The sequence below is a fragment of the Sinocyclocheilus rhinocerous genome, unplaced genomic scaffold (genome assembly GCF_001515625.1).
Source record: "Sinocyclocheilus rhinocerous isolate Xijiao unplaced genomic scaffold, SAMN03320098_v1.1 scaffold1366, whole genome shotgun sequence".
In the NCBI taxonomy this organism is placed as follows: domain Eukaryota; kingdom Metazoa; phylum Chordata; class Actinopteri; order Cypriniformes; family Cyprinidae; genus Sinocyclocheilus; species Sinocyclocheilus rhinocerous.
In genome coordinates this window covers 20742-35723 of record NW_015630355.1, presented here as the reverse complement: position 1 = coordinate 35723, position 14982 = coordinate 20742, and the positions used below count along the sequence as shown (strand labels likewise).

The window sequence follows — 14982 nt, the reverse complement described above, 5'->3', positions numbered from 1 at the left end:
AGAGAGATGCAGAGCATGTGCAGAGCAGGGGACGCGAGAAACAGTATTAAGAACTGCTGCTTTAGAACATTGATTTTGAAACTTGTGAATCCATTAGAATCGTTAGAAGACAGAATCACGATTCATATATGAATAGATTTTTACGTGCACCTCTAGTTTTCTCTTCCTCTTCTCTAAAGCAGCGCAGGCCTCGCCCCCTTTGCTGCCTTTTCCCGAGGGCGGGGTTTATCTGGGTTTGTGATGTCACGAACCCGGGAAGTAACTCGTTGTAGTCCCAACCAGCCGTTTTTGTAGGCATTAAACTGCCAGAATTTTAAAAGACAATATCGCCGTTTGCATTGAACTTTCAGCTTCGCAACTTTGCAGATATTGTTTATGCTCAAAGAGCAACATTACACACGAACTAACGTTAAAAAATTTAAAATCGCAATGAACCACCCCTTTAAGCTGCTGTCACTGTTAAAACCTAATGCATGGACAACTCAATTCAGTACTCGTGTGCAGTCTGAGAGGTGGCTTTGTGTGAACATTTTGGGTGTGTGCACAGAAAACAGTCAGAAAGCATGAGAGAACTGAATTGAATTCTTTAGCGTCTTCTTGCACTTGAATGGTTGAAAATCGCTTAAATGTTTAAATTGGCCTGACTGGGCTGCATCATAAGGAAAGTTTATAATTTGCACGTGTGACAATTCCCTCAAATCCTTATAGCATCTTTTACGCTGATCCCAGGCCATCAGGCAGTCCCTATTGTTGAACCATTGGCCGCATTTACATTGCATGGTTCAAGTGACCCAATAGTGATTTTGTCCTCCCACGTGGCACAGATCGAATATGGCCCATGAACGTGTAAGCTGGAAAAAAACATTCTGATATTCTCAGATCGGTTTCAGGCCTCATTCTCGGATATTCCCCTGTTAATGCGAGTTGGATGTCAAATGTTTTTGAAACGCTTCGCGGTACAGATGTATATCTATTACAAATGAAACATCTCTAGTTCTCTAGCAGAGTATTAAAGACGGCGGCTTGTGCACAGACGAGTGCTTCAATCTATTGCTAACTGTTGTGGAGGCTCTCTATTCGTTCAGGCGAAATCACAAAATAATACACACACAAACATGTCCCTGCTCTTACGATCACTGGAGAACACAATTGGTTTTAATGAGGAAAAACTATACGAGGGCGGATTAAAACCCAGAACCCTGCTAACGTGCTTTGCACAAGTTCTACTGCTAGACCATTAGTACCCACGGATGAAGAATCTGTACTAATGAATGATTTTGATGTAAACTATCGCATTAATGTTTCTATGTGTGTGCGCAGAGTTTGGTCTTTTAATATCACTGTCTAATGCATTGAGTCACGTTAAGTGTTTTTCAAGTTAAGCCCATGTAGTGTAAATGCAGATATCGGATACAGGTCACTTTTAAAAGAAGGTGTAAGCTGTAAAATCAGATTAATCAAAAAATCTGATTTGGGCATCTAGACCTACAGTGTAAATGCAGCCATTGCTTTCTCTCTGACCTGCTGCAGTTTTTCCTGCTGATGGTCTTTCTGCAGCTTCCGCAGCTCCCGCAGCTCCAGGCAGCGATTCCTAAGTTCAGTGGTCAGTTCCTGCACACACGTCTGAGACTGGACAAGAGTGCCTTCATTATGCTGCAGCCTGTAACACACACACACACACACGGGGTGTAAGAAGATTAGTGTGTGTAACAGGAGTTTCATGGCAATTCATACATTTAACGCACAATATGGAATGGAAAAACTGTTGGAATAATGGCATAAAAACTTTTATTGTTTTTGGGTGGCGGAAAATAGTGGTTGGAGACACTTTGCCGTATTACAAAACAGTCTGCTCTACAACAGAAAGTGCTTCCAGTGCAAACTGTGTAGACCTGCAGGGTTAAGGACGGGCAAAACCAGTTTTTCCAAGAAACAAGCAGGAGAAAACAGACCAAACAGCAGCGGACAGTAAGAAAGAACCTATTCACACTTGTCACTCCATCAGAGAGCTTTTCGATTAGTTACTTGGCCACATAAATGAGTCTCTGCGAAGCCAATATAAATTTGATCTTAAACTGCTGCACTATTTGCAAATTCAGCAGATTCACGTCACTGAAAGCCACAGATATGTGCTGCAATCGAAGATTGAGAGCGTCATCGGCACTGCTGAAAGAATTGAGCGTTCAACACTTAATGAAAATGACTGTGTTAAACAGGCGAAGAGAGTTTCATTTGCACATGCTTGCTGAAGAGAGATGCTTGTCTCTGACAGGCCATATCTGTGCACATGCATGTTGCAGTAATGCTGTGGTATCTGCTATCAGGAGCCAGTAGTTATAACATGTGCTTGCACCTGCTTTTTCTTTTGTGTTGTTCTGGTAGGAGTAAAATTTACGTATGTGGTTTCAACCAGACACTTTTACCTTGTCCAGTTGCATCTGGAATGCGTCTCAAACCACCTCCAAGTGCAATCAGTCTTGAATGCGTTTCAGAGGCCATTTACACCTGGTCTTTTTGCGAATGAATAGCTATCCGATCAAAGAAAATGCATGAAGTGGCCAAGTGTAAATAGGCCCAAAAGGAATATTGGGTTTCAACCACAAATAAAACTTCTAAAAAATGTTTTCATTCAGCTTCAGATAATCTAAACAATATGATTTCAACAAATATCAGCTCACTTACGCTGTCTGAGATTCAGACAACTGCATCATCAGGGAGTTCTGTGTAAAAAAAAAAAAAAGATTCAACTTAACAGGGCCTCACATAGAAATGGCAATTACCATATATTTTTATGCAATTTTTTATTTTTTTTACTTCAGAGGTGATGTAAACTAATTCGTATAGAGATTTTTTAGGTCTTGCCTTGACATACTTTTATTTTCTTCTCTTCTTCTAGTTCTCTCAAAACAGAAATGTGTGTGGCCTCCCTCACATCTCTATAAAGACAAATAAACGGTTTAATTTGCAGGGACAGAAAACTCATGTATGAACAAGTGTGTGAGTGAATTGTTCTTACTCTTGCGCATATCCGCTCTGATTGCGCTGATTCTGGACGGCATAAAACTTGTCCAACAGCGTTTGAATCTCCATTCGCACAATCTCTTTTTCATTCAGCTGGGCCTATAGATGCATAGGCAAACATGTTATAAAACGCGTTAAGCGTTTTATAAAAAACAAAACAAAACTCAAAAGTATAATATTTTGGGTGCACTGCAATTAAAATTGACAATTTACACAACATGAGTACATAAGTATATAACAACAAACTAATGGATTTATTACATTTATTGACTTGATTATTTAATAAGCTGTAAGATTCCCGCTGTATGTTTGCTGTAGTGGGAACTGCGTGTGCATGAGCATGACCTTCAATCTGTCGATCTCTTGGTTCTTAGCTGTGCGTTCTGCATTGAGCTCTTTCAGCAGAACCTCCATGGTGATCATAGAGGAGCGTCGGCTCTCCAGCTCTCTCTCCTGACACTCCAGCACTTGAGACAGACTCGAGCCAAAGCCACAGGGGGTGTGCGGCGTCTGAAAGCAGACAATGAGCACGTTTACATGCACACCAATAAGCTGATAACTCACAAATATCATATTATTAAAATAACCAGTTTTCCCCGTTTACATGCACATCAGTAACCTGACAACGCAAGTAAACCATGTAAGCTCTGTCAGATGCGCTTAAATCTGCACTAACGATGCATTCCCGTCACGTTTCACACATGCACACTTCAATAAGCCGACAGAAAGCGGGTTAATGCGTTTACATGCCGTGCGAAATCGGGGAAAGAGGCAAAAAACGACCTGGGTCGACCGGTTTATGCCCAAGCCATTTATGACCGTACTCCAATAAAAGAAAACAGGTTACCACGTTAACTTAACAATAAACCACAGCATAAGCTGTATTTTTACCATTTAAAAAACAACAACAAACTTTATTTACTTTACTTTTGCAAATGATGACATCCCCAAGAGGAGGTTTTGTGAGGTTTTCTGGATACAAGTTTGCCCCACAAATATGGCTCAGCAGACATACACACCTGTATTTTTCCTTTGGGAGTGGCAGCATCTGGAGGTTGACTGACAGATTCTCTCACTCTCAGAAGGTTAATCTGATCACTCAGCTGTTCCACCTGTGCACACACAAAAATCGTTCTAGTTACACCACTAATAATACACTAAATCAATTTTGCCCAGATTTCTTTGGCCAGTCAGAGCCAGTCTGCAGATCATGCAGTGTATAGGCCAATTCACACCGCAGACAAACACGTTGACTGTTGACGCCGACAGGGGCAACACACCTCTGATGGTCACAGATCAAACATGAGGAGGAGGATCAAACATGTTTGATATTTTGAACCGATTTTAGAACACAACAGGGTGCGTCTCAATCAGCTCCCTAGTTTAGTAGTCAGGGCACTGATCAGGGAGTCGGCTATTTTAAGGGCTGTCTCAATCGTGAAATCCTTCCAGTGCACTGGAAAGTTCGCTCCCTGAAAAATCCCACAATGCAACATAAAAGCTAGGGAGCATCGATGCTTACTTTGCTCCCTTACCGGAAATTACCCTTACATTTCTGAAGTGCCAACTCGATAAAAATAAAATGACATGCGATAGAAGATTTGAAAATACCCTTTTTTTAGTATATTTCAGCATAAACACACATCGCTAGACAGGTAATGAACACATCTGGTTAACATTTATAATTAATATTCAACTGAAATGTTGTAAGGACATGTAACAGCACAATGCGTTTATAGAGAATACAAATAATATCAGAAAGAGAGTGGTCCTGCCTGTAGTTGATTAATTCCTGCAATGATGTCCGTTGACGTTGTACTAGTCATGTCGCCGGGAGTTGAGTAATCACTGTCGCAATGAGTCAGGGAACTTACAAGTGACCAGATTCATGCACACGATATACTGATTCACGAGCTCGGGAGCTGATTGAGACGCACCCACATTGTTTTCACTTGTCACGTGTCTCCTAGAAACAAGCCGCACGTTTCTGCTTGAGTTTGTAATCGGAACGACTGAGGATCACACACTACCAGACTTTAGTGTATGATGCCTATCATTTTAAAATCTGTTCAGTGTCCAGCCTTAAGTGATATGAGTTTGCACTGCAGCCAAATACTGTAGAGTCTGATTAGACCTTTGATGTCTAAAAGATATGGGAAGCATTTTCTCCTCCCTTTTAAAAGTTGACAAATACTATTATTCTAACTATAAAACGATTATATTTTGCATTTTATTATTGCATTCCACGTTGCTGTTTGCTTGCAGTATACAAAACATCGAAACAACACTGACACCCATTTTTGGTTTGCAACCAACCTGTTGAGAACTTATCATACAAAACTATTTTTGCAGGCTGCAGAGCGTCATGAATGATCAATCAGAATCAAGCAGTCCAGAGAGACGTTGACAATGACTGACCGACGGACTTTACATTATCTCATATTTGATTTAAAAACTGTAGCATGAATTGAGGCAGGATGAGCAGTACCTGTTCTTTCAGGGAGTTTATACTGTGCTCTTTCTCTGTGTTCAGGGTCCGGGAACTCTCCAGCAAAGCTGCCTGCTCCTCCACCACTTTACTGAGTCTCTCCACCTCATCTGTAGCGTAGGACAGATCTTCCTGTAGCAGTTCCAACTGTGACACACACACACACACTTTAGACTTTTGAGGCTTTTGACAAAACCTCAAAACTCAAACCCAGTTACACACATACCTCTACACGGTCAGAAGCCAGGCGTCTCTCTGAAGCTTCTCGCAGCTCCTGCAGTTCATTCTGCATGTGTGTCATGCTCTCCTTCATCTGCTCTTTCTCGGTGCACACAGTGCTGTACTTCCCCTGTGGGTACAACACTCACAAAATCAATACAAACTTCCTAAAGCACTATGAGAGCACAGTCAAGTCGAGTCACCTTCTATAATACTTTATACAATATAGATTGTCAAAGCAGCTTCACAGTGATAAACAGGAAAATAAAAATCATGGAAATTTAACTATGGAGACTGTTCAGATTCTGCTGTAAAGCTGATCTAAAAGACAATATTGTCATTATTTAACCCTCTGGTGCTCTTCGGTCACTTTTGACTGAAAAGGTTTCTCTTTTGAATTTTTAATAGTTTTTTTAAAAATTATTTTTAATAATTTCGGAATAGTACGAAACTTGTTGACTTTTATGGCATTTGGAATGTGAAAACACCAAAAAATTGAGGGCATGATTCGAGCAGGCTAAGTTGTCGTAAAAAAAATTGTCACACTTGTGGTCTTCGGTCAAAAATGACCGACCATAGGAAATGAATGGGAAATTGACAAAAACAAAAATTCAGAGAATTTTTGTGTACAATCTACAAATCTGACACAATGCAGAAAAGAAGTACACAGCAATGACGGGGTGAAACTCTAAAACATCAAGAGTGCAAAACAGACGCACTCACTCAAACACACACTCACTTACACACACACACACACACAAATGAATTGGTATGGCTATAACCATATAGACAAAACGAGTCAGAAAACTGAAATAAGAGGTTGAAATCAGATCAGACCCAGAAGGATTAAGCTCTGAACAAACATTTCTGTTCATTTTTGTTACATTTTTATAGAATTTTAATGTTTTGTATAACAAAATGCTTTCTCTGTGTTCAGGTTTGACTGTAGTAATAATAATAAAAAAACTGACGCTTCAAATCAACATTAAAAAAAAAATAAATAAAAATCTAAACAAAAAGTTGTCTTTGAGAATGTCTAAATATATATCCAAACCCACAACTTAATAAAAATAAGTATTTATGTATAGGCCTTTTATATAGAGCTATATAGGAATCGATGGACTAAACCATGGAATTGCAGATGTTTTTCTTATTTTACTCCCACCAGATGGCACTAATCTGACTTCAAAAATGGGATTTTAAAGGCATTGACTATTTTAACATGAAATACTGCATTCATTGAAAAGTAATATAAAAATATATATATATATTTTTTTATTATTTTCAATGGGCAGAAATTCATCATAATTATTGCATAAATATTAATTAGTGCCATGAAATTCTCAAAATACAAAAGAAAAAATATTATTGAACAAAAATATATTACATTGATTTTACTGGGGCGAAAAAAAATTAAATATCAGGTGTCCGGTCAAAAGACCTTTTGACCGTGAAGATTACAGGTGTGACTCCCAAATGAGGAGCACCAGAGGGTTAATTCAACTCAGTTCAGTGTTGGTTCAGATCAGACAGTGCTGCACGATAAACCGTATTTTAATCGTGATCATGATTTCTACTGCTCTCGATTTATTAAGCATAACTGTCTGCGATATTTGCCTGCTGGTTTATTTATTAAAATGTTTAATTTAACCTGACAACATTGTGCTCTCTCTACATTACGGAAAGAGCTGAGCTGAAAACCCTGTTAAACATGCAAGTCTGAGTTCAGCAATCCCTTTAGTGATATCTTGTTCAAATATAAGTTATACCACAATCACATGTAGTGTACGGCTAGAGATACTCACACTGATGTCAGAGATCTCTCCTCGCAGCAAACACACAGTCTGATCTCTTTCAGCCACCTCGCTTCGAAGATCTCTGGTCTCCTGCATCAACTCCAGCACCACATCCTACACACACACACACACATAGTGAAACGCCAGCCGTGACACAGCAGGAAAAACATTAAAATTTAGATTGAAATTAGAAACATATATATAAAATGTAACGGCAGTATTCTGGACATCAAGATAAACATCAATTTCATCAGAAACCTAATAAGATAATACTGAGAAACCAATTAATTGCATGAATCATGTTATTTTCAAGAAATTTAAGAATATTAATTCCCCCTAATGACTAATCATAAGCTGCTTGTGCATATGGTTTACCAATAACACACTTTGAAAATGCCTGCAGTGGTTGTCTTATTTTTTTACATTAAAATTATGTATTGGAACGAATGAATGACGTGATTATGTAAATTTTAATCATTAGTAATACTACAGCATAATGTATTATAAGCATAAACCTCACTAAAACTAATTATTTGGACACACTTAACTATGGTTAACATGAACTATTATAGCAATAAGTGATATATTACATTGATGTTAATTTAAACATACTGATATATTTTGACATGCTGTTAACATTAATTCATAATTATAGCATTTATTAGTTAACGATAGCAGATACATTAACAAATGTTGTCCTAACGATAGCAGATACATTAACAAATGTTGTCCTAACTACAAAGTAATATGTTATCATCTTTATTTCTTAACCTCTAACAGACGTTTTTACAGTGAGTGAAAGCTTCCTGCTGCTTGATCAGTGCATTGCATTCTCACTTTGTCCTGTTCGATCTTCTGCTTGAGGCTGTTGATTGTCATGTTGGATGAACACACACTCTGCTGTAGAGCACTGACCTCATCGCTCTACACACACACACACACGATACATCAGAACCAAAATGACTTCTAGAAGTCATGCAACACAGCATCAGAACATTTTCATGCAAATTGCAAATCACAAAAGAACTGTGAGCAGACACACATACCTGTTGCTGATTTTTGTTTGTCAGCTCAGTAATGCGTTTCTTCAGTGAGGCATTCTCTTCTACAGACTGCACAAGCTCTCTGTAATACACACTCAACTTCAACACGTCTATAGGTGCATATGCTTTTACTAATGCAAATGACAAGTGCATACAGGTACAGCTGCTACAAAAAGTATTTGAACACTGAGCTATGGACATAATCCACTATTATCTGTTCTGGTCAAAAATGACCAGCAAACAAAAACTGCTTATGAATTTCCTGTTACGCTATTTTATTACCAAATACTGGATTCAATCTTTTTATCAACTTGTTTCCTGTCAATCAGCACTGATTTTGTATTTCTTTTTATAAATGCTCAATTGTAGGCCTCATTGATCTGAACTTATGCACCTCAGTTTTTGAGTGAACATTGCCAGAATTATCCACAAAGAATGCTTTTTTTCACTCAAAAACTGAGGCGCATAAGCACAGATCAATGAGGCCTACAATCAATCAGTTTCAAAAGGAAATACAAAACCTGTGCTAATTTAAAGAAAACAAGACGACAAACAGGTTAAAAAAAGATGAGATTTACAAGCAATTTTTAAAAGGCCAGTCATTTGACAACACTTTCACTTTACATCTCACATTACTGTATATCTATTGTTCTATTGTCTATTCTATTAAAAAATAAATATAAATAAATAGATAAAAACTAAGCCTAACTTGCTTGATATTTGGTTTTAATATTAAACCTAAATGAAATAGCATTTTACTTAAGCATGACTGAAGTGTCTAATTACTTTTAGGACCACTGTAAACAACAACAACACTGTTTAGAGTTAAATCAAGTCCCTTATCCAAACACATTTCTGCTGTATTTGATGTTATAGATAGGGATGCACCGATACCGATACTGGTATCGGTATCGGGCCCGATACTGAGCTCCTGTACTCGTACTCGTTAAAATGCCCCGATACCAAACGCCGATACCACATAGCATGTGATAAGTGCCACATTCAGACAAAGAAACACCGACAACAGACAGCAGAATGGAGTTATTAGAGATTAAAGATGTCTACGAAGTATATGTATGCGAGCTGATAAACAAAGCGCGCTGAGTGGATTGAGCGCGCGGCGGCGCAGATGCGCGAGCTTGTCGAGTGAATATATCTTTCTCACAGACATCACTGGAAAGTTTGTAGTTCAGTCGGATATGTCAAAAAGAAGTAAGTAAAACAATGCACAAGTTACTTAATGATAGGGAGGGAGGGAGAGAGAGAGCGCGCACACTTCTGTTGTGTGATCTTTACTGATGTTCGCTCACTTAGCACGCATCATTTGGATTAAAACTAAATCGTAAATATAAGACAATTTATAGGGGCATTCACTATAAACGTCATTTATTTTCACCCTTAAGCATACACGACTTTCTGGCGAAAGTGAAACTAACAGCCTGTGTGAAATGCGCTAGACTGTACTGTACTTGTCCCTCTCATTCTGCATCAGTACAAATACGTGCACGCGTTGCGCGCGTTTTGCTTGCTTGAGTGTTTCTGCATTATATGAGTGGCTTTGGAAAATAAATCGCTGCATGTTTCAGATGAAATAAATGCAACTTCTATTTATGAAAATATCATAGTTAGGAGATTTATAGCGAGTGGTTCCCTGCATTATTACAGCAAAGCGAGTGATTACAGTACTAACCCGCTGCAGTGGAGCAGCTCTAATGCTATTAAATGAAAGATGATGTAGGCTACCATAGAGAGAGAAAAAAAATGAACAGTGAAAGTAACAAAAACTTGTAAAATACATTTTAATGGGCATAATTAAGTGTGAAAATAACCGAAGGATATACAGTGAAACCAAAAATGATTCAGAGACCAGATATAATTTTTGATATTTTTTTACTAGTGGGTGCAGGACACTATAGTTAATTTATGTAAAGTGAGGATAGCAAAATAAACTAAACTGTCATATATTATACCCAAAAATTCTTCATACAGTGGACTACCAATAAAACTGATACAAATTTGGGTCCAAAAATTATTCAGACAGAGTCTGGGAAAAAACATTGAAGTTGAGGTTTACATGAAGCTGGATGACAGCATGCCCAGGAGACTACAGGCTGTCATTAAGGCTAAGGGTCACCCGACAAAGTATTGATAGTTGTGTAAATATTGACAGCTGCATGAATAATTTTTGGTTTATTGTAATCCATTACATACCTTTCTATCAAAGTTATCTAACATTATCAAGATGAATTTGTTCTGACAGTTTAACTCTGAGTTCTTGTCATGTTTTATTACCATTTTCTAAACTATAGCGAATAAACTGTGATAATGTGAGAAATGTTGAAGGTGTCTGAATACATTTTGGTTTGACTGTATCTATTTGATAAATGAAGTTAACCAACTAATATTATACATACTCTTTTGGTTTCTATACCCAATATTTGAAAAATTTACAAATGCAATGAAAATATTGGTATTGGTACTCTGTATCGGCAAGTACCAAAAATAAAAGTATCGGTATCGGGCGAGTACTGGAAAAAGTGGTAACGGTGAATCCCTAGTTATAGATATTATCAAGTGTTTGCGTGTCTCTCTCACTCACTTGGACACACTCTCTCTGTGTGCGGTCAGCTGGGATCTCACACTGCTATTCTGCTCTTTCTCCTCCTGAAGAGTATGCAGCAACTCCTTCAAACAAAAGATGTTCCACAGTATGTGAAAACCAAAACCCGCTTAAGAACGAGTGACAGTGCGAGTGTGAATGAATACTGACATTAATCTTGGTTTGCATTTCTGAGCACTCTCGGCTCTTGAGCTCCATCTGCTGTGTGTGTTGATCCAGCTCGAACTGAAACTCAGCCTGCAGTGTGTCATACATGTCCTGAAGATCACGCTGCTTCTCCAGCACCTGCTTCCACTCCAGCCTGAGAACGACATACAGGACATACTAAGCATCAAAGAGAAATAAATATAAATGTATTCTGTATTGCACCCTAAGACAGACAGATACAAAATCGTGATGACAATCGTGTATCATTTTGTGATCGAAGATAGTCCCATAGAAATATTTCACCTAAAAGGTGACCCCGTGAATAAAACACAGGCAAGAGTTGCTCAAACCTTAGTCAATTATTCACTACAAAAAGTGAAAGCGCAAAAAAAAAAAACATGACTAAGCTTTTGGCATCTCTTGCATCTCTGCATTAACGGCGCATTAATTGTCTCGCAGAAGAGAGATTAATCTACCTCAACACATGCTGATAACGGTAGGCTATATCAATCATAATTTATTGACTCAATAACTCAATGTCTTGTGGCCCATACATTAATGACAGGGAGAAAAAAAAAGATTTTCATCGATGACTGATTAAGATGCAGTGCTTGAACCTATTAAAGACTGTTATTATAACCTATACTTTTAGTATTATTAGTGTCATTAAAATGTTTTGTTAATATGGTATGGGAACAAAACGCTAATGAACAACAATGCCCTTTTCGCCTTGGCTCAAACAGCAACTGTATAGGAACCATTTGTATCTTTTATAACACGCACTCAGTTGTGAACAGATTACTCAGTTGAGTTTTGATGTGGGCCTAGTTTTGTCGTTTTAAAAACATTCTTATTGAGGTGTCCACAATCCTCACACCCGTGTGATTTTTAACTAAACTAACTTGAAGAAGTGCTTTGAAGAAGCTTGATGGTCCTGATTTGCTTTTTTAACCGTTTTGGTTAATTTACTCCATAATTCCTCTACTTCAAGTATATGTACTATTATTAGAGCATCAGTGGTGTTAGTGTGTGTGATGTACTTGACAGTGTCCAGCTGCAGCTGTGTGCTGATCAGGCTCTTGGACAGATCTGTGGTCTCTCTCTCGTGCTCTGCTTTCCGCTGCTGCAGTTCTGTCCGGGCTGCCTCCAGCTCCTTATCAGAGGACTGCAAGACGACACGCAGATCTCGCACCTCCACCCGCAGCACTGCAGAGAGGTCACAGCAAACAGCCATCAACTCACAGAATTCATCAGATCGGCTACTAAATCAACACATTACTCACTTACTGGACTGCAAGCTCCACATCAATGCATAATTATTTCATCGGGGTAGGTACCAGCATGAAAACGTTTATGTAACAAGAAACTCAACATCAGCTCAAGACTCACCGTCCATCTCTCTGTTTTCGTATTCCAGCTGCTGTTCCAGCATCCTGATTCTCTCCTGCAGACGCACCTGTTCTTCCAGCAGCGAGTGTCGCTCAGCACCGAACATCTGCAGAGAGCAATGTCAAACCAATGCATGGACCAGAGCACCAGAAACACCCAACACTACTGCAAACACACCTCTTCTGTGTGACTGGACTTCTCGGCTGCTATGGTAACCTGTTCTTCCAGCTTGCTGATTTGTTGAAGCAGCTTCCTGTTTTTGGCTTCCTCCTCGTCTAACTGGCCCTGAACAAGGAGAGCCTGTTCCTAAAACCAAACCAAACCAAAAAGTTCAAGTCCAGACAGATTCCCCACAACAACATCTACAGTAATTTGCAACATGAAATTACGCTTCAGAAAATACTCATTTTGGTAATTAATTCAAACTATCATAATTTTATGCAATACTACGAAAGCATTGTGAGCACCTGCATTTGTTTGAGTTCTTCAGTGAGCGCTTCACAGGCCAGCTCGCTCATCTCAGGAGGCGGCTGTTCGCTCTGGATGTCATCAACGTGGATATTCTCGTCCTGTCCATTGAGATGGTCTGGGCTAGACAGCGGCACCAGTCGATTACGCAGGTTATAACCTTTGGTGGGTGTAGTCAAAATCTGAGGAGCAGCAGTAGTCATTATAGGAGGTTAAATTTCGAAATCATTTAAAACAGACCGACGTGAAGTCTGAGCTCTTTACCTTTATGGTCTCAGCATGAATCTTGTTGAGTTGAGACACTTCCTGTTTGCTGTGGGCTTTAGTGGCCTCTAGGATCTTCTCCAGATGTTTGTTGGACTTCTCGAGGTAGCGCTTCTCAGATTCCAGCTCAGCCAGCTGTTTTCTGAGGAGTATAATTTTCACATTCTGGTCAGAATGATATTAATTTACAGCCACCAAAGACACTCAATTCGACAAGCATTAGTTACGTTACATGAATGAGTCATGAACATACTTGTTGACCTCCTTGAATTCCTCGAAGGCCTGAATTGTCGCTGTGAGCTCTGACTGTTTCTGCAGCAGCTGAACCTTTATCCTCTCCATGGAAACTGATGACAACGTCTCCATAGTGACAGGGGTGGAGTAGATGGGCGGAGCTATGAATCAAGACAGTAACCGTAGCTTAAGTGATCTGCCTGTGCGTCACATTTTAACATAAAAGACAAACATAGCATTGCAACTTTTTTGTTGACTTTATTGTAGACCTATTTAATGGATACAAATATGTAATTAAAAATTAAGAGCTTTTTTGCAGTCAACACATTCAGGTTTTTTTTTAAGGTAGGAAAACTAAATGGGCCTTTTTGTAATTTGAAAATTTTTGCAGTTGACGCTCATAGCATCAATTCATGCAACAGTGGTCTCTACCAGTTTGCAAAGAGAAACAAATAGTTATAAATGTCACCTGCTCCTTCCCCTCCTGTGCTCTCCTCTGTTGTCTGAGCCTCCAGCAGCTGCAGGAAGGTTTTCTCCAGCGCGGTTAATGACTGAGCCTTGGTCTCAACCGCAGATCTGACAGAATCCAGAGCACGCAGGGCTCGAATCTCCTCCCGCAGGGCACAGTTCTCCGCAGCGTACTGCATCATCCGTGGGTGGTGCTCCACCTAACAAAATAACACACACACAGAGTTATAATTAAAATTATTCAACCCCCCAGAGACTGTAAGAACTTACAAAATTCTGAAGATCCAGAATTAAAAAAAAAAATAGCATCTATAACAGTTCAGAAGAAATTGTTCTATTACATTAGAAAGTCTATGACTAAAGAAGACACTTAAAAGTTCCTAAAGACACAGCTGGACTTTCCTGCAGGGCAACAATCCCAAAATATACATCTGAATCTGAAACTTGGATCAGAAATCAGTCGTAGAATGTTCTTGAGTGGTCTGCTCAGTCTTCAGATGAAATCTCATGAAAAATACAGCTTTTTCAGGTGAGGAATGGGCCAAGATTCCAGTAGAGAGGTGACAGAAGCTTGTCAGCACTTACTGGAGATCATAAATAAGATTCTCTACATTTTGCAACTTTTGGGGATGAATAATTTTGAGTGCTTAGAGCCAATTAGATTATTTTTTTTGTTTGTTCATTTTTCATCAACTTCATGTCCTTATAATCACTCAAATGTGTATTAATAAACTTTCTATAAAAGTTCAATGATGCCTTGGTTGGAATGGCAGCAGAATGTCTTGCAGGTCAAGGGGGTTGAATAATTTTGATTGCAAAAGTATA

The 14982-nt window shown here is 38.9% G+C and overlaps 1 protein-coding gene across 2 annotated transcripts in view; it reads right to left on the bottom strand.

The window, feature by feature from the left end:
• Nucleotides 1-14982, bottom strand: part of LOC107740234 (kinesin-like protein KIF15-A) — a 21700-nt gene that overhangs the window by 2820 nt on the left and 3898 nt on the right. The window contains exons 6-25 of one of the 2 annotated variants that reach the window (XM_016552586.1): nt 14159-14357; nt 13709-13850; nt 13456-13597; nt 13191-13373; nt 12901-13029; nt 12724-12829; nt 12375-12540; nt 11338-11488; nt 11167-11252; nt 8571-8649; nt 8362-8448; nt 7534-7638; nt 5736-5858; nt 5510-5656; nt 4041-4133; nt 3367-3531; nt 3017-3120; nt 2873-2936; nt 2683-2720; nt 1522-1660 (exon numbers count right to left, since the gene is read on the bottom strand). In XM_016552586.1, coding sequence (XP_016408072.1) covers nt 1522-1660; nt 2683-2720; nt 2873-2936; nt 3017-3120; nt 3367-3531; nt 4041-4133; nt 5510-5656; nt 5736-5858; nt 7534-7638; nt 8362-8448; nt 8571-8649; nt 11167-11252; nt 11338-11488; nt 12375-12540; nt 12724-12829; nt 12901-13029; nt 13191-13373; nt 13456-13597; nt 13709-13850; nt 14159-14357 — 2448 coding nt within the window. The remainder of the gene's footprint in view (nt 1-1521; nt 1661-2682; nt 2721-2872; nt 2937-3016; nt 3121-3366; nt 3532-4040; nt 4134-5509; nt 5657-5735; nt 5859-7533; nt 7639-8361; nt 8449-8570; nt 8650-11166; nt 11253-11337; nt 11489-12374; nt 12541-12723; nt 12830-12900; nt 13030-13190; nt 13374-13455; nt 13598-13708; nt 13851-14158; nt 14358-14982) is intronic. The other variant, XM_016552587.1, reaches the window with a different exon arrangement.